Source organism: Nannobrachium achirus, assembly GCF_963921795.1.
Source record: "Nannobrachium achirus genome assembly, chromosome: 17".
In the NCBI taxonomy this organism is placed as follows: domain Eukaryota; kingdom Metazoa; phylum Chordata; class Actinopteri; order Myctophiformes; family Myctophidae; genus Nannobrachium; species Nannobrachium achirus.
The window spans coordinates 16,436,333-16,462,588 of NC_137824.1; the positions used below are offsets into that span (position 1 = coordinate 16,436,333).

The 26,256-nt window shown below is 42.8% G+C and overlaps 1 protein-coding gene across 1 annotated transcript in view; it reads right to left on the reverse strand.

Annotated features, from left to right (window-relative positions):
- Positions 1-4,532: 4,532 nt before the first annotated feature.
- mtnr1c (melatonin receptor 1C) overlaps positions 4,533-26,256 on the reverse strand; it is a gene marked incomplete at both ends in the record, with an annotated part of 43,670 nt that continues 21,946 nt past the window's right edge. The window contains one exon of the mRNA XM_080746553.1: positions 4,533-5,398. Within this exon, the coding sequence (XP_080602679.1) occupies positions 4,533-5,398 (866 nt within the window). The remainder of the gene's footprint in view (positions 5,399-26,256) is intronic.

Below are 26,256 nucleotides of genomic sequence, written 5' to 3' on the forward strand. Positions count from 1 at the left end.
ATCAGACAGAACAAGGAAAAGGCGAGGTTATCATGATGACATCAATGCATGAGTGCGTCAGTATAGGTTATCATCTTACTCATTACATGTTATTAGTACATGCTGTGTCCCGCCTTCTTGCGTGTGAGAGGATCAGCATACGCCGCATGGGAAATGAAATAATAGATTTTATTACTTTTTATTAGGCTAATGTATTCATGAGATTTACCTTTAGCGGTTTTCACAGAGGTCAGGAGAAAGAAATGTACTCGACCAAAGTCAACCATATTGCACTGTGTCATTCTGATGTTTGTACTAGTGACACTGTATCTGGCTTCACACGCGCACACACGCACACGTGCACGCACGCAAGCATGACCAGATCAATCAGCGACCACATACCTACCAACTATTGTTTCGGTAGGAGATGCATTGTAAAGGAGCGCTTGTTTTCGGTGGAGACGACAGAGGCGCGCCGTCTCAGGCAGACCATCTTTCGGCAGCTCCATGCGATCCAAGTGAACACATACCTCCGGTTCTCCCTACCTCCGGTTCAGCCAATCACAAGCCGCGGCCGACAAGGCATCTCCCAATAATCGCATCCCAACTGCCATCTGTACAACAGTGAAAAGTAGCCCCTGACCGGCCCGGCCATTCCCCGACCCCCACCGGACGAAAACCCCACTAACGTCTAACAACTAACATCTTGCTTCCCACTGCCTTCAGTGGGAAAGGCTGGTGGACAGTAACTAAGTACATGATGTAATTGAGTATCTGTACTTTACTTGAGTAACCACTTGCATTTCAAATATACTGTAGTGAAAATAACTGATCTACAAGCTCACAACGGATCATGATCGATGTAAGACATTGCGAACATGTGTACTGTAGACCTGCCATTTTCACTTAATGTTCTTTGAAAGTTTCTGGGAAATCTTTTTGTTGAAAATGTATAAATCTCAATACAGGAATGCATCAATATTAAAAAGAAAGTGTTTTGTAATTTGTACTTTTGTATTGGATACTTTAGTATTTTAAAGTACTCCAGTACTTGTGACTTGTGACAGAGCACCTAATAATAAGTAATATTATAGCAGGTACTTCTAGTAGGTACTGAGGTTGTACTGTGTCCATGCACAGTTGAAGATGTGTTCAGTGTCCAAAGATTTGTCTCTATATAGCCTGCATGTCTACTTAACCTTCCCTATCAGACTCACCTCACCGCTACTCACCAGTTAAGAGTGGGGTGGCTCAGAGTAGATGACAGAGTACAGCAACTTGCAATGGCCCTGGTGTACAAGATACACTATACACCACTATGATACCCAAGTACCTGTCAAAATACTTTATAAACGTTAAGGATGTCCATAATTACAACACCAGAGGCAGCACCACAGATCACTTTCAACCCAGAGTCAAAACCAACAAAGGGTCAAACTCATTCTTCTGCTATACCACCAAAATGTGGAAAGCCTTACTGAAGTCCATAAAGGAGTGTGGATCACTAGCATCCTTTAAAATTGCCCTGAAAAACCACTTACAGGCAGCAGCCGTTCGCAACTGGTATAAAAACAAACCTAGCCCAGCCCTACCCTCCCCTGCCCCTTCTTTGTATACTTTGTTTGTTTAGACTTACTGTTTTCTTTTTGTTTTTTTGTTCTTTCTTTTTATCTTCCTTACATATCTACTGCATAGTACTGTGTTCTATTCGTCTGTCATTCAATGTTATATGAGATACTTAAATGGTTTCCTGTGGAAATAAGCTTAGTCTTTTCATGGATCTCCTTTTAGTAGACCTTGTACCAGTGAACTGTACCGTCATGAAACTGTACCTTTTCCTATGCAAACTTCTAATAAAGTCTTCAATCAATCAATCAATACTCTGGTTGCACTGTGACAATCAATGTATTGTAAATTGTTGTAGATATTCTCTTGTTAAACAAATTCACCTTGCTCTCCCTCTTTAATTGTCCTCCCCCTTTTTCCCCTTTCTTTCCTGGAAAACAACTAAGTGATGGTGGAGCTTGCGCAAAAAACAGATTTCACACATTGATTTACACCTGTGATGTGACAAATAAGTCTGATTCTGTTTCTGTAATCAGAATCCTTTATTATAAATCCCTTCCCCCCCATTGCCCTGCTCCAAAACATTGTCATCACATGTCACAAATAAGAGAAGAAGAGAGACAGAGAGAGACGGAGGGAGGTAGACAATGTACGGTAAGTGGTTCTCAACCTTTTCAGGCCGCAACCCCCAAACTAATCATATTTTAACTGGGGACAAACCACCCTGAGAGATGAGGCATTACATTTTGCAGGGTTCTATTGTGAAAATAGCAGATCTACAGCATTGTGAGCATGTAGATCGGCTATTTTCACGATTTCTGCCTCTAATATTTGACCAGTAAGACTCCCTAATCGGGACTCGGGAGATAAGTGACTGTCAGGTTGCATGTACACAAATTGGCCTGTAAGTGGCATTAAAAGCAACCTCATGGTGGTGCTTGAAGAGGGGCATGTGATAAATCAGGGGCGGAGGTTGTGGTTTTCCAGCCAAGGAGTGTGTGCGCAAAGTTTGGCATGGATAGGGGCAACAGTGTCGGAGATAAGAGTAGGGGCACAAGTGTGACTTGATAGTAACTGCGACCTAATGGTCGCATCAATTTGGCCAATGTTTAATTTGTCGTTTTAGAGGTATTAAAAAGTCTATAAATTGTCTCTTAAGAAATGTGCAGATATCCCACACTTAAAACATTATGTTGGTTTGTTTAGTGTAGGGTGAGAAAACAATATTGCACATTAAGTTAATAATCTGGGGACCCCCCAAAATATTTTGGGGACCCCCCATTCCGACCCACAGGTTGAGAACCACTGCATTAGAGAGAGATAGGAAGAAAAATATTAGGGAGGATGTACAACTGGTAATCACATGGCAGCGCAACTCTTTCATGGCTCTAGGTTAGCGGTTCACAATGTTTTCTGGATCAGGGCCCACTTGAGAATGTTGATAAGTGTTCTACCCATCTGACCAGACATTATTATTCAACCCCCTCTCTGAAAATTAGGCTTATTAGTGTAGCCACTGTTCCTTGAACTTGTGAACTATGCTCAAAAGTCAAAACCGTACTTTTTGGAACATTCAGTGCCTTTCCAATTGTTTTATATCCTTTTCCTTTTTTTTGTACAAAGCAATTATCTCTTCTATGAACTTTTCTGAACATTCAGCCATGTTTTTAACTGCTCTAATCACAGTCAACAAGTCAACAAATTTCTAGTCAGGCCAGCTCACATCTGATGCAACTAGGCATATTTAAGCCCTTGATTAGTCGATTGCAGAGATATTTTCAGGTGTGCTTAAGAGTTGAATAATTGAAAGTGAAAGTGGCATTCAGCATTGAATTTGGTTAAAGAAAAAAAACACTACAAATATTACTTTTGTTGAGATATCTACGTTTTCTGTGTATGATTTATTTATTTCATTCAGTTGACAGGGCTGGTAACAATGGTAACTGACTGACCACTATCCTTCCAGCCCACGGGTTGCTGCTCTGTGTAGAACTTTAGGGGGCTGTGTGTGTGGAGTTTGCATGTTCTCCCTGTGTCTCCTAGGGTACTGAAGGTACCTTCACAAAAAACATGCAGTAACCCTGGTCTCTATACTGCCTCCCCCGGTCAGCATGGAGGTGAAAAGAAGTGGCTTGGAATCCTCGCCAGGTTGGTAGAGGGAGTGTAGCGCCCAGGATTACATTTAAGCAATATTATGCGAGAGGGTGTGCTTTATCATGATTATCGGCACACCAGCCTTGCTGCAGGAACGAGCCAAAGGCAAGTTCCGTAGGCGGGGCTGAAGTGCCGATAAAGTGCTGATGAAGTGCCGATATTAAGTGCTCAAAATCGTGAGATGAAAATTATGACAAAATAAATAAATAAAATATATATGTAGGGGGCTGCCCTTTAGCCCGACGGCCCATTATTTCAATGTTCCAATAGTCCAAAAACGTTTAGGTAATGTGGTGTTAGGGTTAGGCTTATTTATAATGAGTGTTATGGGCACCTGCTAGCCTAGCGGTCCAGGCGCATGTCAAACGTAGGTTGTATGCAACCTGACAGTGGATCGAATCCCGACGACCTTTGCTGCCGTGTCTGTCCCCATCTCTCTCTCTCTCTCTCTCTCTCTCTCTCTCTCTCTCTCTCTCTCTCTCTCTCTCTCTCTCTCCATGTTTCTCCATCCTATCTCCACTGTAATACTATCAATAAAGGTTATAATGCTATGCCGTCGGATCAATGGTAATTTAGAACAATGAGCCATCAGGCTAACGGCTTGGCACAGAAATGTAACTGCATACATTGATGGTGTTATTATTTGGGGTGTCTACAGGTAGAGTGTTGCACTCTACTGAGCGTACCTTTCTAGTTACAGCTTTGTAGACAGAAAGTGACTCACAAAAAGGCACAGGGTGAATCGTTACATACTGTACAAAATACACACAAAGTATAAAAATGTTTCTGATGGCTATATTCTTCCACTTCACCGTGATATCTCTGAACACGTGTCACACATTTAGCTCGGCTACATTGTTATTAGTCAGGGCTGGTGACGGCTGGCTCTTCAGGCCAGACGTGGCACACCGCGACGTCTCCACGATGAGCAGACGAGGGATGCACAGCGCCAGGAGGAGAGTCTTGTACTCCTTGCGGAAGTTCTGGTTCAGGAGTCCGTAGATGACCGCGTTGAGGCAGCTGTTGAAGTACGCCATGAAGTAGCTGGTGACAAAGAGCCACTCGGGTATGTTGGGCGCCACCTGCACGGGGTTGACGGCCACGGCCAGGCCGATCAGGTTCAGCGGGGCCCAGCACACGGCGAACAGCACGAACACGATGAACATGGTGAGGAAGTTGCGCAGGTCGCTGACCTTCACTTTGGTCCTTTGCTCCGGCTTGACCCGGTGCTTGACCTGAATGACCAGCACCCATATCCGCAGGTAGCAGTAGGACACCACCAGCAGCGGGATGAGGAAGTGGATGACCACCACGGACACGGTGTAGTAGGAGCTGACCGTCTGGGCGAAGGTGCAGGAGTAGATGCGCGGGTCGTACTGCAGCGAGCCCACGAAGAAGTTGGGCACGGTGGCGATGGCCGTCATCAGCCAGGTGAGGCCCAGGTAGCAGCAGGTGTTCCGCTGGCTGTACAGGCGGTCGTAGTGCAGGCTGTGGCAGATGTAGCAGTAGCGGTTGATGGCGATGGCTGTGATGTTGAAGATGGAGCCGATGACGCTCAGGCCCATGATGAAGCCGCTTGCCTGGCAGTGCAGGTCGCCCATGGTCCAGGCGTTGTTGAAGATGGCGGTGAGCACCAGGGGGTACGGGTACACGGCCACCACCAGGTCTGCCACCGAGAGGCTCACCACGAAGATGTTTCCTGAAAACGACAAGGATCAGATAATAATAATAATAATAATAACATAATCTATAAATGGGTGAAATCTCTGTGTGCATCTTATCGAAACTGTCCTTCGCGTATGACGCATGGCCGATTGATTTCAAACTCTGCATGCGCAGAGGACTCATCGGAGTGCGGTGCCCGCCCGGTGGTAAGTCCACCGGCCAGCACCACCAATCCTACTGATATCTATCTATAAATGCGAGAAGTCTCTGCGTGTGTGTTTGTAATCCGCGTATCTCGAGAACCGTTCGTCCCACCGGCTTCAGATTCGGCACGCACGTTCCCCGCCGCGGCATGGAGTGCAGTGCCGGGCCTCGACCCGACCCGACGCGCGGTTTTCCCTAACCGGCGCGAAACGTTCGGAATCTCCTTATGCGGAAATCGGCGCAAAATCGGCGCAAGCGCTGACTCATTGTGACATCACTGCAGTGCCGGGCGCAAGCACTGAGTCATTGTGACATCACTGCAGGCAGATACAGGGGCCTAGCCTCGACCCGACAGACTGAGATCTCCATATATGGGCATATGGGCAGATACAGAGATCTCCATATATGGGCAATACAGGGGCCTTGCCTCGACCCGACAGATATCTCCGTATATGGGCATAAAAGGGACACAGACAGATATATCTCCGTATATGGGCATAAAAGGGACACAGACAGATATATGGGCATAAAAGGGACACAGACTGAGATCTCCATGACAGATATCTCCGTATATGGGCATAAAAGGGACACAGACTGATACAGAGAATGGGCATATGGGCAGATACAGAGATCTCCATATATGGGCATATGGGCATAAAATGGACGCAGATATATGGGCATAAAAGGGACACAGACTGAGATCTCCATATATGGGCATATGGGCAGATACAGAGATCTCCATATATGGGCATATGGGCATAAAATATGGACACAGATAGAGTATATGGGCATAAAAGGGACACAGACAGATACAGAGATCTCCATATAATGGGGTTTGCATTAAAGGGTGGGGCATTCATTCCCTATTTACATCGTTCCCGAGTTGGCCAGGTCGCAAACTCCATATATGGGCATAAATGGGCACAGGCAAACAGATGGTCAAACCAGGTCCTACAGAGATCTCCATATATGTCAGAAAATGGACGTAGACAGACATATCTCTCCATATATGGGCATAAATGGACACACGCAAACAGATGGTCAAAACGGATCCTATGACAACAGGTATAATGGGGTTTGCATTAAAGGGCGGGGCATTCATTCCCTATTTACATTGTTCCCGAGTTGGCCAGGTTCGGGCGGCCGAGCTTCTAGTAGTAATAATAACACTGCAACTATCAGATATGTCTGTGTAATGCCCGGGGATCCGAACCTGGGTTTCCCACGCGGAAAGCCAACATCTCAACCACTAAACCAAAGGGGATTCCCCATGGCTTGGGGGAGATAATTAGGCTGAGGTTGTGAGCCACTCTGCTACATCTGGACACATAGGCAGCCAAAGTTTTGGGTTGCAAAGTTCTTTATTCCTTGGAAGATATACAAAATCAATCTGTACATGGAGAGAAACTGGTAAATGGTAAATGGTGCATTTAAATAGCACCTTTATCCAAGGCACTTTACAGAGACACATTCACCCATTCACACACACATTCATACACCGATGGCAGAGGAAACCATGCAAGGCACCAACCTGCTCACCGGGAGCAACTAGGGGTTCAGAGTATTGCTCAAGGACTCTTCGACACTAACTCTGGGGGAACTCAGGATCGAACTGGGAACCCTTTGGGAACCCTCCGTGTTCAAAGAAGGTTTCTCTGCCCCGAGCCACTGCCGCCCCTAAGAAACTGTAGCAAGGGAGAGCAGATAAGTCTGCAGTTGTGGGGATGACTGATTTATCCTGTGTGCATTGATTACCTCCATGCCGAACAGATGCATAATCACACCTAGTTTTGATACTGTACTAATGAAGGCTCTGTTCCATTCTGGTCCAATTGTCATGGGTGCTGATATTGTGCATGTTAGCTCACTGGAAACACTCTGCTGCACCAGTGGGTTTCAAATGTGTGTGGTCCAGGGACCCTCGTGGTCCCTTGCGGTTGTGTAATTAAAGAGGCCCTATATTCTGTCCAATAAGGCTGCTGTATATTGAGCCCAATTAGTGTGACTCAGGCCAACAAGTGTGCTTTCTATTGGGGTCCTTTGAGTGCAAACGTGTGCATAAACAGAGTTCCACAGAGACCGGTTGGCAACTGAGAATGCCCTGTCTGTCACCCCAGGTTCAGTGATTGCTTCTGGGCATTTCTTAGGAAGTTGGCATTCTGCGAATATGAGGTTGCAGGAGGGGACACAAGTGGAGAGGAGGAAGAATTGTTATTTTATTTATTTCAGCTCCTGCTTTACCTCTCTAAAGCTGAAACCTCTAGATGAAAAGTGTATGAGGAACACACCGGCTATAAAGGTGGCGAGTGGTAACGATTTCGCTATACCTTTTAAGGATACCGTCGCTATACCGTCTTTAAATACGGCTCACTTTTCCAAAATGGCGGAGATCTTATTTTGGAATCAGAGAGTCAGTTACTAGACTTCTGGTTATAGCTCTATTCTCTATAACAGTGGTTCTCAAACCTTTTTCGTGTCAAGGACCCCAAATTGATATGTAATTGGCCGAGGAGCCCCATCTGATAAACATATAAAGAAGAATGTTTTACCAGGGACCCCCAGAAGAGATGATTCTCAAACACATTCATGATTTTTCAAAAAAATATCAGGTGTACAAGCTTCAGCTTGTATATCTGCTATTTTTGTAATAGCCAATGTATAAAATATGGTGTTAAAAGTATTGTTTGTTGGCTGCATTAACAGATTTTGCTGCAGGGGACCCCCTGGAACTCTCCCCCAAAGACCCCTGAGGGTCCCCGGAGCTCACTTTGAGAACCAATTCTCTATATAACATTTAACAAACAGATAATAATTGCCAAGTCGGTAATACTGTAATGATTATTTATTGGCAGCACTGTTAATTTCGAAATAAAAAATAATCTGTGGTTGTTTGTAAAATGCCCTCAGGTAAAAGTGCATTACAATATATCAAAAGTGAGTGATTTCAGAGGTCTGATGATGTCCAGAGAGCTTCCTGCCTTCCGATGGCAGTGAGTGACACTGGATCTTCTCACAAGACATGAATCACACAAATAACTTCTGACGTTGTTACAGTGTAACTGCACTGGGGTGTGGGGGGGGGGGGGGGAATATAGAACTATAAATCCATTTGAAAGTTCTGGCCCAGGCACACAATACAACGCAGGATATTTGCATCATAAAAAAGTTGGAACTTGATTTGATATAAAGCTTTTTTATTGGTCCAGCTACAATATTTTTTTCTAGATTGATATTTCTATGTATTTGAAGTATTGAAGTGTTAATGTTGAATGCTACCTTCATGCCATGCCTGAAGGTAGCATTCAAGAGAATAGCCTTGTCCAAACTCTCCTGAACTTGAATGCAGCATATTTATGTTGAAAGAGTTGCTGAGTTTACCGTGTTAACTGCAATTGTGACCGATGATATCTACCACATCTATCTAGTAATAGTACAAATAAACTTAATTTTCAGTAATTTATATGTGCTTTTCAAAACGGGGTTACAAAGTGCTTTACAATGTCAAGTCCATATACTGTACATAAGGCACAAACAACAACAGTCAATGATGATTCAAATGGTAAAATAATAGAAAAACTATAAAAGCAGTCAATTGAGTACCTGTGACGAATAACAGTCTAAGTCCATTTTAGATTTTTTTTGATTTACCAGACTGTAAACCACAAACTAGTCATTTGTAATCTGTTAAATTGTTAATGCACTCCCCCCTCATTTTGTTCAATTGTCTGTTTCAATGTTATCTGCTCCCTTTGTCTGCTGAATATCACTTGTACAGACTTATACTGTTGTTCCACAAACTGTTGGAGATATACTGTTTTTCCACTTTCCATAAGTAAGTCTTATAATTCCTAATATACAGTATATGAGTTAAATAAAAAAAATCTAATTCAACAAAATGAGGGGGGAGTGCATTAAGAATGTAACAGATTAAAAATGTATAGTTTGTGGTTTACAGTCTGGTAAATAAAAAATATATATCTATATTCAATTTTTTTAAATATGGACTTTTTTTTTGTCTCAGGTACTCAATGTGCAAGGAAATAAATGATGTAATAAAATCTCTGCATGATAGGACACAACTTCTTCAAGTGAAGGTGGGAGTAAAAAAGACAAAGCAGCATTTGAAAGGAAGCCAGGAGGAGCAGCTGTGATACTGTAGCTGGGACAACCAGGGCAGTAAAGTAACTAAGTACATGTACTCAAGTAGTCAGTGGTGGAAAAAGTACTCAAAAAATAGCAGATCTACATGCTCACACATCTGTGAGCTTGTAGATCGGCTAAGAGGTTTGGTGTCTAGGGGGAAAAGAGCAGACCAAGTACATAGTAAAAGGTCAAGTTTATTAGATAGTGACGGCTCTAGTGGTTAAATATCTGAAAACACAAAATGGACATGAATCCAAAATACACTGATGATCGTGCTGTCAAACGATGAAACTATATGGAATGTATGAAAAGGTTGTGGGGGTCCCTGCTTCATCTCTCTCTCAACTAAGGGGTCCTTTGCCTGAAAATGTTTAAGACCCCTGCTCTAGATTGTTCTGTTTTGCCTTGACGAGTGACGACTGCAGTGTTCACGTCCTGTGTGGGAAAACAACCTGATGAAGAGATGACGTGTTGACATTTTGTAGGAGGATCTGAGGCCATGCAATTTGCATCATTTTTGAAAAAGTCTGTTTTGGCAGAATGTCAAGACAAGCAGCAGGAGGAAATCATTGATTAGAGTGATTGTTTTTTCCTGCCAAAGGCCTGACGTTGACTGAAGCTATATTTAGTGTTAAAAGTATTATCTGGCCGTGTTTTTGGGGGGGTGAGGGACGGACAGGCTACGGCTGACGAGGAATGGAAGCTAAATTTGATCCAGAATTGGCGGAGTGCTTCCTGTTTCTTGGCAGATTCACTATTCTTTTTCTGTCAATTACGCATGCAGGGCCCCGGCTCCAAGAGTTATGTGCAGTTGTCACTCAGTGGACGGTAACGAAAGTACCTTTACTTGACTACTAAAACACATACAAACCCATGATACTGAAATGTTGACATATTAGGTTTGAGTTATTGTCTTCAGATAAAAGTGATGGATAATATCATGATGAGAATTATTTTCATCTTTTCTTTTGTTGGAGATTAGAATACAACCTTAAGACCCTTGATGCCGGTAGGGATGCATTGTTTTGTGTGAATAGTTGGAAGTTATAGTGAGTCTTTACTTGACATTTATGAAGGTATTGAGTTCTAAACAAAAGGACCATCTTTTGTAATTGGCTTAATATGAAATAAAGATTGTTCTTGGCACACATTTGCACTTGGCAAAGCCATCCCTAGAAGACTATATATTGTTTTACAGTCATGGAAAAAGTACTCACAAAGTACTCTAGGGTGGGGCGGCCATTTGCCTCGACAGTTTCTACACCTGACTTGAGTATTTGTATTATTTTTTGATGCTTGTTTCTTCCACTTACTCATTGAAAATGTATGGTGGCCTTGGTCACCATACATTTAGGTTCACACAAAGTCTGTCAATGTTTTATCATTGACCATGACACAAAAGAATACTCACATTTTCAAGTTTTTTCTCATGTAGGGCAGGGGTTCCCAAACTTTTTTGTCTCAGTGCACCCCATAAATATATTTTTTTAATCCGAGGCACCCCTACATTATAATTTTCACTCCCAGCACCTTATATTTATAGCATATCGTCGTTGTCGGGTGGAAACCTTGTATGTCCAAAACCGTTCGTTTTGTTGCGACCGTAGGTCGCATTTACTATCAAACCCTGCACAAAGTGTAAGTCCGTCAGTCAGTCAGTCAGTCAGTCAGTCAGTCAGTCAGTCAGTCAGTCTGTCTGTCACACCTCACACGTCACACTCTTGCCCTGCTCATATCTCCGCAACCGTTGCCCCGATCCATGCCAAATTTTGCACACACACTCCTTACCTGCCAAACTACAACCTCCAAGGACCCCCAGAGCTCCAGGGACCCCCAGGTCCCTGGGGGACCCCCAGATGTAAAAAATGACCAAATGTGCTAAACTGACCAAATGACCACCCCAACGGGGCTGCTCACGGGGAATTCCCGGGGACCACCGACTCCTGGTGCTCCAGAACGGATGCAAAAGTGGTGGCGCCCCCAGTGGAGGACCCCCTACACTGCAGCTCACATAAAATGCCGTAACTCCGGCTAGGAGCGACCGGGATAGCCGGGGCCGGTACCTATTCGTCCGCCTTGCCGGCGCGGAGACCCCACCCCTCATTTCTCACATGGCCCTCTTCTAGCGCCACCATGAGGCCGATTCTTGCAAAACACATTTTTGGACACTGCTCCTACAATTTTTGCCCTAAAATCACGCAAATCGGTACACAGTATGTCTACACTCATCCCATCAACATGAATCTCTCCCATATAGCGCCACCTCCAGGCCGATTTTTAAAAACACATTTTTGGACACTGCTCCTACAGATTTTGCCCTAAAATCACTACACAGTATGTCTACACTCATGTCATCAACATGGATCAGGAAGATTTTGGCAAAACACATTTTTGCCCTATTTGTGGAGATAAGTGACCTACGGTCGCTTATCTCCCGATTAGGGAGTCTTACTGGTATTTATCGTCTATAAAATGTACTAAACTAGTGAAAATAGAAGATCTACAAGCACACAAGTTGTGGGCTTGTAGATCGGCTGTTTTCACTTGTTTTGTACGACAGTCTTGTATGATGAAGCAGGGCTTTGCTTTACCAAAAGAGGTACACATTTGAAACTTGGAGATACGAGGTTTCTGCCCGACAGTGACGATATTTTAGTGATTATGTTGCGAGGAAAACGTTGAGATAATAGCCATTTTGGTTAGAACTGACTGAAAATAACTTTGTACTTCAAGTTTAAAATTATACAAAATTATATTTTTTTCAAGTGTCCAAATAAATTTCAAATATCATCAAATGATCTCGTGGCACCCCTGGACTGCCGTCGCAGCACCCCAGGGTGCCCTGTCACCCACTTTGAAAACTCCTGCCCTAGGGGTACACGTAACCCCCATTTGAGAAACACTGCATAACAGATAATGTTATATAACATTTTAGATTTCCTCTCAACCCATGACACACAGTAGTGATTGGCGAGCGTGAATTCCGTCCCCCCCCCCCTCCTCGAGGGGCCTCCTTTTATTTTCCCAACATAAATTTTCTTTGGGAAATTTGTTGGTCTGGATTAAGATCAAATATGCTCTGGGGACTCGTAGCATCAAAGATAGTGCTGCTCACTGAGCCAAACGGCCATGTGTTTATCTCTGGGTTATAACAGATGGACTGATAACATTAATCACATCCCTCATATGATGTCTTATAGTTAAGACCCCAGTGGTGGAAGATAAGTACTCTGATCTTTGAAATAAAAACCAGCAATAATACCACAATGTATAAATGTGTGCGGAAGATTTGTGTTTGGTAGATTATGTCTCTGTTGGCAATGACTTAATTTATACCGTTGGAAAGCCTGTTTATTTAGGGCAGGGCTACTCAACTTAAGACGGCTCAGGGGCCACTCAGCAAAACACAAAAAGTCCAAGTGCCGTAAGCAAAAAAATTACGATCCTATTTTGATGGATCTGCACTTTTGTCTAAAAATTGTCTAAAAATTAAGAAAACACACAGAGGACAGATAAGACACATTTCCATCGATAAGGGCAAACCTCAGTGAACAAAAAGATTGTCATCATGGAATGATTAATGAATTGATGAAGGTTCTTGTTTTGGAACAATCCTAATGGATTTGGAGAGAAACTGAAAAATTACATCAGAAATCATTTGTCCACACTGAAACAAGAAATGAAAGGTCATGCAATTTACTCAAGTCACTCAGGGCCTGGGGGGGTCACACAAATATTTGTGGGGGTTCTCAAGAAAAATTAAAAAATAAATCACATCTGCACTAGCCCTCCCTGGTGGATAGAAAGTAGTGTTAATTTTGACAGCAAATCTTGATTTAGTCATAGTCTTTTGAATAAAATGTCATTTAGTTTTAGTCATATTTTGAATTTTTTATTTAGTCAAGTTTTAGTCAACTAAATATAACACTTTAGACCAAATCCACAGTTGACTTTGTCGACAATAATATATTTTGGCAGGCCTTGATGACATGGCTGATTTTGCATGCTGAAAATAGCACGGCAACACCAGCTGCAGCCACCGAGCAGTGCTGTTCAGTGTTCAGCAGACTGCATCGCTCATTCACACTGGGTGTGATTTTTTTGGTTGAGACAATATTTTTTGTTAAAAGCTTAAAGCACATGGGGCGGCGGAGTTCGATTCCCAATCCTGACATATACTTTGCTGCATGTTACTCCCCGATTTCCCTCATTTCCTCTTATTGCCTATGTACTCAGCCTATCAGAATGCTTGTTGCATTCCAAAATCACTTTCTTGCCTTAGTCATTTTAAGTCAACTTTTTGACTTTGGCAGAAATTATTTTTGAATAAGCATTCTGAGAACATTGGCAATAAGGCAGGCTAGATAGTTAGGAGAGTAGTGTTGGGGCGATAATACCTATTTTAAACCATTACTGCACCAAAAGTAATGAAAATATAAAAACTAGTCAAACCGGCCAAATTGACAAATAATATAAGAAAGAGGCAATATTTGTGAAAATAGCTGATCTACAAGCTCTTTTCAGTGTGGAACAGAGTTAAACTTAATATAATAGCTCAACGCCTGCAATTAAGTGCTTGTCAGGATGGGGGACTCCCCAGTTCAAATATGATTAATTTGGGGAATCGCAGCCTGAAAAGGTTGAAAACCACTGGACTAAGTTACCTAGATGACTATATACTTCTTAATGCAACAAATAGAAAATATAGCCAATCGACTACAAGCTCACAAGGCTATTTTCATTATTTTCTAAGTTGAAGAAAGAAAATGTACAAAGTCTTGCAAATTTTGCCCAAAATAGTTAAATGGTTCAATGTTGTAAGTGAGTGGTACTCCCCTTTAATTCAGTCTGACCAGAAGTGATAAAAACTAAAATAAAAACACACCTAAGGCAGATTGTGCCCTGTCTGGAACACTCACATGTTGACCCTGTCTGGGCAGGTTCCAGGGGTGAGTCCGATTGGTTGCTGCTGGTCATGCGGGCCCTAATCAAAACTGTCATAAAAACGCTGGTTGCTCTGATGCAATTGGCATTTACTGATCACATGCCTGCTCTGTCCCAGAAGAATACATCCAGTGAATTCTGCTAACAGATGATCCTCTCTGTGGAAGGGCTATCCAGGGAGCTGAGAGCTCGTCATATGATGTTACGGCAGGGTTTGAACACAGTGAGAAAATATTGAGATCGGTATAATTTGCCACAGGGTCGTCAAGACCCACGGCGTATTTCACACAGGTTCAGGCTTTGTTTACGGCTGCTACGGCTATGAGTTTCAGATTTTCTCAGCTGTGTTCATTTTGTTGTCTAAATCAGGGGTCAGCAACCTTTTTTTAAATGAAGTGCCATGTTTTTATGTTCTAAATAGTTAGTGTGCCATGTCAACATTCATTTTAATGATACCCCATCACAATTCTGACATATTTTGATTGTCAGAACATTGTTATAACGATCATTCAACTCAGAGCAATAACCCACCTATCTCCTCGACTCCCTCCCCAGTCAGAGTTTTAATGAATGTAGAATTATGTGCAGGATATAATTTGCTGCAAATTGGGTGACTTAATGTAAATGACCATGTTTAAAACAATATTTGAGAAATGACAACTTCAGCTGGGTCACCACCCATCTGACAACCAGGCATACTTAATGAACTGGTGGGTGTGGCCACATAAAAACATAATTTCAACACTTTAAAAAAAAAAGATCTTCCTCCTAGTTTAATCATAATACCTGATCATTATGTTTTTTTTTTTTGGGGGGGGGGGGGAGAGAAATCATGGCACCCCATCTTTAACACGAGGGGCACTGCAAGACCTGATGCTTGCAATTATGTTGCTTCCAACAATGTCAGTTTGACAGTCCTTATATTCTGGGGCCTTTTTGTGAGTTATATCAAAATAAATGATTAGGTTTCAGTTGTTTAACTCGATCTTCATCCGGTAATAATCCAATTTCCTTCATTTCTCTACCAGTACTGTATGTGTGTGTCCACTGTCCACTGTCCTGGGAGGACATCTGATAACATTATTCTGTGCTATACCTGTGTTTTGTTTATCCAACTTCAGGGAAAGCTGGTCCATTATTAGAGGCATTTAATGAATTAGTGAATGAATAGTAAAAGGAGCGCTTTTAGGATTTTACCAGTGGATTTGACCTCCTGCAGACTACCTTCCAATCTGGACCTACCGATGTGTGTTTCCGATTTTTTCAAACACATTTTTGGACACTGCTCCAACACATTTTGCCCTAAAATCACGCAAAGAGGTACACAGTATGTTTACAGTCATGTCATCAACATGGATATATCCCCTTTAGCACCACCATCAGGCTGATCTTTTCAAACACATTTCTGAACACTGCTCCTACAGATTTTGCCCTAAAATCACACAAAGCGGTACACAGTATGTCTATCAACATGGATATGTCCCCTTTAGCGCCACCACCAGGCCCATTTTACATGCGACCTGACCGTCGCTTATCTGCTGATTAGGGAGTCTTACTTTTTTTTTTTTTTTTTTACCTCATGTGGCCCAAGTATGTACGTTCCAGTTTGTACAGTACCTCATGTAATGAACCTGCTGCTATCTTTTTTTTTAATCTTCACCATATGTCTAACCTCATGTACAGTACGTACCTGCTAATGTATGTTACACTATGTCTCACCTCATGTAAGTACCTACTTGCAGGGACATGCAGATAATGTTAGAGAGGCAAGGGCTGACATTTCTAAAAGGGCCTTTTGGTGAAAATATCGAAATAGCAGACCTCCAAGCTCATCTCCAAGCTCACAACGTCAGCGCGTTGTGAGCTTGGAGTCGACTATTTCCGGTGCTTGAACTAAGCATAATCAAGTCAATACTGGAGATGTGGCGTAACAGCATGGATTTCTACACAGAGAGGGCAATTCTTTCAACATAAGATGCTGCCTTCACGAGTTCAGGAGAGTTTGGACAAGGCAATTCTCTTGAAAGCTGGGTTCAGGTATGGCATGGAAAGGAAAGAGGGCATTTGCATTTCTTTCACCATAGTAAAAACTACATTCATGGTCTGGAGAGGGCACTTTTTACAGACGGATAAAAGGGCAGAGCTCAATCCACTTTGATGTCTATGTGTGCACCTGCCTGCCTACTTGTTACACCTTAGGTTTAACCTCATGCTGCGTCATGCTGCCTGCTACCTGCTACCTTTTATTGCGACCGTCAGGTCGCAGTTACTACCAAAACCTCCACCAGCTGTCTGTCAGTCTGTCTGTCAGTCAGTCTGTCAAGGTGGTTGCACACTGCTGCGTTTTTCGTTGCGAAATAAGTTTTTCAGGACAAGGAGAGAGAGGGAGATAGAGAGAGCAAGGGACTGAGTGGTGCGCGAAACGGGCGGCAGTGTGCAAACGTGACTGACACAACGTGAGGTTGATTTTTTCATTTGCGTGCTCCGAAATTCACTCCGATATTCGGCCCGAAAAACGCAGCAGTGTGCAACCAGCTTTAGTCTGTCCGTCACGTCACACTTTTCCCCAACTCATATCTCCGCCACAGTTGCCCCAATCCATGCCAAACTTTGCACACACACTCCTTGCCTGCCAATCCACAACCTCCACCCCCCTCCAAGGACCCCCGGAGCTCCAGGGACCCCCAGGGACCCCCTTCCGCCGCCGCCAAAAAGTGCAAAGATTACCAAATGACCACACCAACGGGGCTGTTCACGGGGAATTCCGAGGGACCACCGATTCCTGGTGCTCCAGAATGGATGCAAAAGTGGTCGTCCTAGGCTGGTGGAGGACCCCCAGCCACTGCAGCACACATAAAATGCCGTAACTCGGGCTAGGAGCGACCGGGAGAGCCGGGGCCGGTACCCATGCGTCTGCCTCGGTGGCGCCAAGAGAGCAGTCAACATGAATCTGTCCCATATAGCACCACCATCAGGCCCATTTTTTCAAACACATTTTTGGACACTGCTCCTACAGATTTTGCCCTAAAATCACGCAAATCGTTACACAGTATGTCTACACTCATGTCATCAACATGGATCTGTCCCATATAGCGCCACCATCAGGCCGATTTTTTCAAACACTTTTTTGGACACTGCTCCTACAGATTTTGCCCTAAAATCACGCAAATTGGTACACAATATGTCTACACTCATGCCATCAACATTGATCTGTCCCATATAGAGCCACCATCTGGCCAATTTTTTCAAACAGATTTTTGTGCACTGCTCCAACACATTTTGCCCTAAAATCACGCTGCGACCTGGCGGTCGCTTATCTACCGATTAGGGAGTCTTCGTTCTTTGCAATATGTTTTCTCCTTGCTCGCCTTTTCTCTCTGACCAACATTTTCATGGAAACTAAGAATGATGGCACCTGAATATATAAAAAGAATAATGGATTCTATTCCAGCATGCTAACTTTCGATTAGCTTGGAATGCCCACTGATGATGATGTCATTGGCTTGGACAGGTTTTTGAACCGTCCAGAAATGGTGCCATCTTATAATGAGCATTAGTGAGGACCTATGAAGACATAAAATTGAATATATTTTCATAAATATAGTGTAACAAATATAACTAATGCAAGCTTTTTTCTTTTGCAAGTTTTAGATAAGAGTGTGGCTGCATTTCCTGCCCAGAGACAGGGAGGCACACAAAGGATTTATAAATGAATAGGCATCAATGAAAGAGTTTCCATGGGACAAATGAAGACCACCCAACGCTGGCATACAAGGTGCCAGGGGCGTCACAAGGGGGGTGTTAAGCAAACATTTGTAACTCAAATTTTGCTTCTGGGGTCCCTGGAACTAGATATTTTGAGATGGGGGTCCGTGGCCAAATACATATCATGTTGGGGGTCCTTCACATGAAAAGGTTCGAGCACCACTGACATAGAAACATACGTTTTTCAAAAAAACGTAGAATGATTCAAAGACAAATTTTCATGATTTTTCTAAAATAGCAGATCTACAAGCTGCTATTTTTCAGTAGTTAAAGCACAAAATGTGAGTGAATCCTTGTACCCAGGGCCCAGAATTTGGTGCGACACCCCTGCAAGGTGCAATAGTGAGTGAGAAACCTGCAGCCTGTGACAAACCTAGGGGCGCTGCGGTACACCATATCTAACGAGATCAAGCATTTTGGCAGAGGAACGCATACAAATCAGATCACCGTAATCCAGTAAGGGAAGGAATGTAGCCTCAACCAGATCTCCTCTTTTTCCTCCTTTGCGACAAAGAAAAAGCACCATTCAAAAAAGTAGAATCCTTGCTTGAGTCTCTTTACTGAGCATGAGTCTCTTTACTAAGTTCTCAATGTAACATTCAAACACTAAATTGGCCATCAATTAAAACACCTAAAGTACTTAAAGTGTGACACTAGTTCAATTTGACAGCCCTGCAAAGTTACAGGGCCAGAAGGAGGCGCCGGTGTCTTGTTACCAGGCACATGTTGTGCACACATTGACATCAAAGGGGGCTTGAGCCCCTGCCCTTTTACCCGTCTTTAAGATTGTTTTTATAATAGAAGTGGATGGGGGGGGGGGGGGGGGGGGGAGGAATATTTTTCATAGACTCATTATTGCTATTTAAAGTACCAAAAGAAAAACATCTACGTGATATTAATAAAAAGGGACCACAAAAGTACAATAGTTACATTGCAAAACAGGGGTTTTCCCCAAAAAATACATGTTTTAATTAGTTTAATCCCAGTGGGACAGAAAAACCAGGGCAGATTGTTTTTATATTGGAAATGAATGGGGAAAAAAGATTTTTCATAGCCTCATTATTGCTATTTAAAGTACCAAAAGAAAAACTTCTACATGATATTAATTAATAAAAAGGGAACAAAAAAGTACAGTAGTTACATTGCAAAACAGGCGTTTCCCCCCGAAAATAAATGTTTTAATTAGTTTAATCCTCTGAAACAGGCAGAGGACAGAGAGAAAGAGAGAAAGCGCAGTGCATTTTGGAAGTTGTGGAATTATAGGCTGGGCTGTCAACATAACATGTATTTGAATTGTAATTCGGCCCATTTAAAATATATTTACCCAATCGAATATCTTAGTTACATCATTGTCGTTCATGTGAACTAGTTTGTTGAAGCTTATCTATACTATAATTTTGCGAATGTCTGTCTGTCTGAGTGAGTGAGTGTCTGTCACAGCGTTTCTCCTCAGTGGCTGGAGCAATTGATCTGAAATCGCATCACCATAAGCATATGAACACACCTAACATAACTGTGAAGCCCGTTTGTCACTTTCACAAATCGTATGCTGTATATTAGCATTTTTATGGTGTATCTACTATCTATTCTGCATCTAGCATGAGGCACATCTATTCTGCATCTAGCTTGAGGCAAAATGTTTAACCAGCTCTGTGTGTGTGTGTGTGTGTGTGTGTGTGTGTGTGTGAGCAGGCAGGCGGGTGTGTGTGCAGGCGGGTGGGCGGGCGGGCTGGGGGGGGGGAACAGTATCTCTGTAGCCATTAAACGAAACGGGTTTCTTACATTGATGCTCCTACATCATGCAAGCACCAGTTAAAGTTACTTTCCATCCCTCATATACTGTGTGCACAGTGCACATCCCATAACCCACACACTGCACATCATTTTGGAGCTCATATCTTTGAACGGGTAAGGGCTAGTTCATTATAATTATCGAAATCGCTATGACTGCGCAGCGCCCTACTGCGCCCCGGCCGTGCTCTGCATCACCGCACCGCGGTGAAAGAACGAAAGGACTTTCTCCCACTGCATAACTCCACCCCCAGTAGCGAAAAGTGAATGATTTTTTCTGGTTGGCCAGTCAGGGAGTCTCAGGGACCAATCAGAAGGCTGACAAACGGTGAATTGCCTTGTCCAAACTCTCCTGAACTTGAATACAGCATCTTATGTTGAAAAATATTGCCCTTTCTGTGCAGAAATTCATGCTGTACGCCACATCTCCAGTATTCACTTGATTACGCTTATTTAGTGTGGTATCAAATTGGAGGTCTGCTATTTTCAATATTTTCACAAAAAGGCCATTTTAGAAATGTCATTCCCTGCCTCTCTAACATTCTCTGCACGTCCCTGTTTGTTACAGGAATTGGAGAACAACAACAACAACAACTAAAAAGGGTTTGGTAGCCATTAGCCAATTAGATTAGGTGTTAAACCGATCTATTGGACATGACACCGCTAACAGACCAGAGAGAAGTGAATGTGAAGATGCATTCAAGTAGATTGTTCTCGGTGGTTCAGCCCAGTTAGTGAGCGTGAGGTCCTGGGTTCCTATCTGACCCTCAATCTGTCTCGCCAGCTTTATAGTTAATGAAATAATGACAACTAGAAAACATCTTTAGTTGACTGAACAAAAAAACAAGGCTTTCCAAAAAGAAGATACACATAACTAACGGAAACTGTATTTATAAATAGCCCTAGATACAAACTTGCAATTGTGTCTGCAAAAATGTATTTTGGGAGACCTTTTGTTCAGCCTCATAGACCCGGCTGGCCCTGCTGTCTCCCCCCTATAATTGGTCACCACCAGTACCAGTGGCACCATGATCTGCTGTGTCAAAAACCAGTCAGTCCTGACACCATGTGAGAAGTAAAACAAATTAAATAAATCATGAAGGTCTCGAGGCATGGCAGGCAGGCAGACTTCTCCACAAGTTATGATGTGTGTAAATCATGTGTCTGTCAGTCAAACTAGTCCCCCAGGGGCCTGTGAAACAAAGCCCTATAGGAGTTTCTCTCACCATGTACAAATTGTTTTATAATTGCTTGTATAATAGTTTAGTATGAGACAAGGCACATCATGTCTCCGGCCGTCTGTCCGTGTACGCTTTTCTACGGTCTATGGGTTTGCCACTCTGACATCACACTCTGATATCACTGTGATGTCAAGGGACCCACAATAACAGAATCCATTTATGCCTGTATATGGAGATCCCTGATGTCATCAATATTAAGCCTGTATCTAACAGGACTTCATATGGGAATGCCCATATATGGAGGAAGACAGCCCATATCTGTGTGGCTGGTTCTAAGACAGGGATCGCCATATATGGGCATAAAAGGGATTGTATGTATGATCGAGACATCAAGTCACGTCATAGGGATTTCACATAACGAGTAAGCATGTTTGGGGTCTCACAGCATACAGTATCTCCATATACAGTACATGGATCTCCATATATGGGTAGAAAGAAGAGTTATTTTGGGGTCTTTACCAGAAGGGTCAGAGACAGAGCAGGCTGTATTTCTTGAGGAGACTGGCTTCTTTCAACATCTGCAGGAAGCTCCTGCAGATGTTCTATCAGACAGTGGTTTCCGGTGTCCTTTTCTTTGGTAAAATAAAATGTGTGCGATGAGTGCCTTGCACGGCGTTAATTATAAACCCATTTAGGCCTAGAATTATTGAATGCTTTAACCAGTGAAAAATAGCAGATATACAAGCTCACAGCACGGCACCGAGTGCCGCACTGTGAGCTTGTAGATCTGATATTTTTGAAAAAGTCGTGAAAATGTGTGCAAATCTTTATATGTATTTTCAAAGCAAACGTTTGTAACTAAAATTTTTATTCTGGGTGGTCCCTGGGACTAAATATATTGAGATGCGGGTCCGTGGCCAAATAAATATCAGTTTGGGGGTCCTTCACATGAAAAGGTTTGATCACCACTGACATAGTCTCTCAAGAACAGACCAACTGAGCTCCAGTTGAGTGAAAAGGACCTTTTCTTTGACGATGGCTGGCCAGATTGCTGAACATAGAAAACAACAAGGATTCATTCAAAAGACACTTATAGAATCGTGTCAAAATTCTAATTTTCACGATTTTTCAAAAATAGCAGATCTACAAGCTCGCAGCGCGGCACTCGGTGCCGCGCTGTGAGCTTCTATATCTGCTATTTTCCAATAGTTAAAGCATAAAATAATGATACACAATATAGTGTACCCGTTCTGAATGGGTTTAAAATAGCAACCGTTACGGCAAAAAGAATAATAATAATCACCATTACACCACTAGCAAGGTGGCAAGGTGATAGGAACTGAGCTGGACTTGTTGTGTCAATGGCAGAGAAGAGGACTTTGGCTAAGGCAGTGTACCCACTTCACTCACAGAAGAGCACATTCAGTGATAGGTTTCTATCACAGACGTGTGACAGATTTAAGGGGGGGACGTGGGAGGGGGTTAACTGTGTTGTTTTTTAATTAGGATTTTTTACTTCTTATTACTTACTGTATAGTTTTTCCCGGGATTCTATTTCCATTGATGTCATGTACTTTATAAATTCATCATGCTTCTTTTTATTGACAATACCTACTGTATGTACCAGTAAGACTCCCTAATCGGGAGATAAGCGACCGTTGGTCGCTTATCTCCACAAATAGGCCAAAAGTTTGTTTTACCAATTATCAAGACATACGGGCAGTTGACAGTTTGCCATGGTTACTCATTGAAGTTGAATCTCCATATATGGAGATAACCTACGCATCACACTAAGTCTGACCTCACCAGCCCATATTTGGGCATGAGCAACTTATGTCTCCATATATGGAGATATGATGACATCACACAGTCCTCAGCCGATGATGTGGCGTGATGTCATACAATACACAAACGAAGGGGCAATTCTTGCCAGGAAAGAAGCATTTCTTCGACTCAGACCTTATCGCCAGGGTTGGCTTATAGCAGCTGTCGGTAGGACCATATATGGATTCTGTTAGTCTGGATCTCCTAACAGGGCATCATCTGGGATACAATCCCTTTTATGCCCATATATGGAGATCCCTAACAGAATCCCTTTCATGCCCATATATGGAGATCCCTAACAGAATCCCTTTTATGCCCATATATGGAGATCCCTAACAGCATCCCTTTTATGCCCACATATGGAGATCACTAACAGCTAACAGCATCCCTTTTATGCCCATATATGGAGATCCCTAACAGAATCCCTTTTATGCCCATATATGGATATCCCTAACAGAATCCCTTTTATGCCCATATATGGAGATCCCTAACAGAATCCCTTTTATGCCCATATATGGAGATCCCTAACAGAATCCCTTTTATGCCCATATATGGAGATCCCTAACAGAATCCCTTGTATGCCCATATATGGAGATCCCTAACAGAATCCCTTTTATGCCCATATATGGAGATCCCTAACAGAATCCCTTTTATGCCCATATATTATGGAGAAATCCCTGCTCTGAGTATCTGACATCAGTGTGATGTCACCTGTTTATGCCCATATATGGAGATCCCTGCTCTGCGTATCTGGTTGCTATGGTAAACAGTTGGTTGCTAGGGTAAAAAAACATGGTTGCTATGGTAAACAGTTGGTTGCTAGGGTAAACAGTTGGTTGCTAGGGTAAAACCATGGTTGCTAAGGTGGTTGCTAACGTACACTAACAGACCAGCAACAACAGACTGTTGCCACAGCAACGTACACAAAGGTTTGTGTACACATGTGGTGTGATGTCATACTGATGCGGAGATATGAGCAGGGCAAAGGTGTGACGTGTGACGTGTGACGGACGGACGGACGGACGGACGGACGGACGGACGGTCGGTGGAGGTTTTCATAGTAAACTGCTCCCTGACGGTCGCAATAAATGTTTATGATTAAATGATTAAAAGTACTGTATATGTCCATCTACTGTATCTATCTACAGCAGGGGTGGGCACCTTTGATGATGGAGAGGGCCACTACATTTTCACACTCACTCCAGAGGGCCACAATGCATATACATAGCAAAAATAGCCGATCTACAAGCTCAAAACGCAAAAAAATACAATAACATTTTAATACTAGTCATTTAGCTACTAATATAGACTAGTAATTAAAGCTGGTCATTTTTCCATGTTTGGAATTGTAACAGCTGAAATCAATATCAGTATTCCGCCAGTTGCCCATATGATCTACAGTATCTTGAGGCACTTGACTACACTGTTCTTTCTGCATATCTTTGATTATTTACCTTGCTTATTGTAAGTTAAGAGCATCTGCTAAATGTCTAAATTGTGAATTGATGCCCAGCCTTCAGATGGAAGGACACACAGACATCCTGCTTCACAAAGAGAGACAAGAGCTTGGATCACAGGTCTGAGCTGCGTCTATCTATTCTATTCTGCATCTAGCTTAAGGCAAGACCCAAATTCAGAGTGAACATTTTTAACTCAAATCTTTGCTTCTGAGTTCTGGGGGTCCCTGGAACAAAATAATTTGAGATGGGGGTCCGCGGCCAAATACATATCATTTTGGGGGTCCTAGACATGACAAAGTTTGAGAACCACTGATATAGGCCGATTCTACAAATGTCTTCTAAACAGTTTTCTGGGGAGAAAAAAAAAGAAAAAAAAAGAAAAACGATGCAGAATATCTATTCTGCATCTAGCTTAGGGCCTCAGACCCGTTGGCAAAAACGAGCACGCAGTCCTGACACCCATGTCTGTCATCCGCCTGCCCTCTGATAGCAGGTGGAGAAACACATCCCACATCAGAGACATTCCAGATGCTCCCAGAATGACCAGTTCAGGGTGGGTCATAAAAGAGACCATTCCTGAATGGACCAGTGTCACAGACACAATGCTGTGTGGTCACACAGAGCAGAATCATCCCTGCACTGCTTCAGAGCCATCCAGACGCTGAGGCAGACCAAAGGTTTTCTAGTTTCTGTGTTTTGTTTAACTCTCCTACTGCCAGATTATTTATTTATTTATTGGGTCTGGTGCCATCAAAAAGCGGCTTACCTTTGCGACGTTTTAGTAGATAGATAGACATTTTTTTTTGATTATTTATTATTATTTTTTGATTGTGCAATAGTGCACTTTGGTCTGCCAGGCAGCAGAGGGCGGCGTCATGCGAGAATGAATGTGAATTTGCCTGTTATGTGTTGCCGTACATTCAGACCAGTCACTGGCTACAGAGCCTCCGGGCCAGAGGAAATCAACAAGGAAGTGAATTGGTCTCCGTTGATGTTAACGCATAATGGATTTTTTACACCATCACCGCGGAAAATGTGTTTACAGTACACGGCCGCGCGACCCCTCGTCAGCTTACAGTCATCAGACGAACGAACCGAACGAGCGCCGTATTGGCGCGGAGGTCTCTTGAGAATTGGGGCGAACGTGAACGTTCAAAGCGTGGGGAGAGTTAAAGAATGTCACATACTGCACTACGCACGTATTAAAGGACAACTTTAGTTTTTTTTACAACAAGGGTTCATATTTTAGATTGTAATTAAAGAATATAAAAGATGAGTGTTAAAATTATTTCATTTACTTCTTTCTATTGTTTTAGAGATTCTTATTTCAGTGGTTGGGGGCATGCGTACACGTGGCTAAATATGTCATTTTACACAGAATAAACCCATTCCCAAGATACAATGCAACCTTTCATGGTTGGATGTGACTTATGGGGGCTAGAAGTGTTACTGTAAATAGCAATAAAGAAACTGCTGGATATTGTGTCTAAAAAGACATATTTAGCCACTTGTACTCATGCCCCACATTTTAGCACGGTAAACGCAATAAAACAATAGAACGAAGCAAATGAAAACATTTT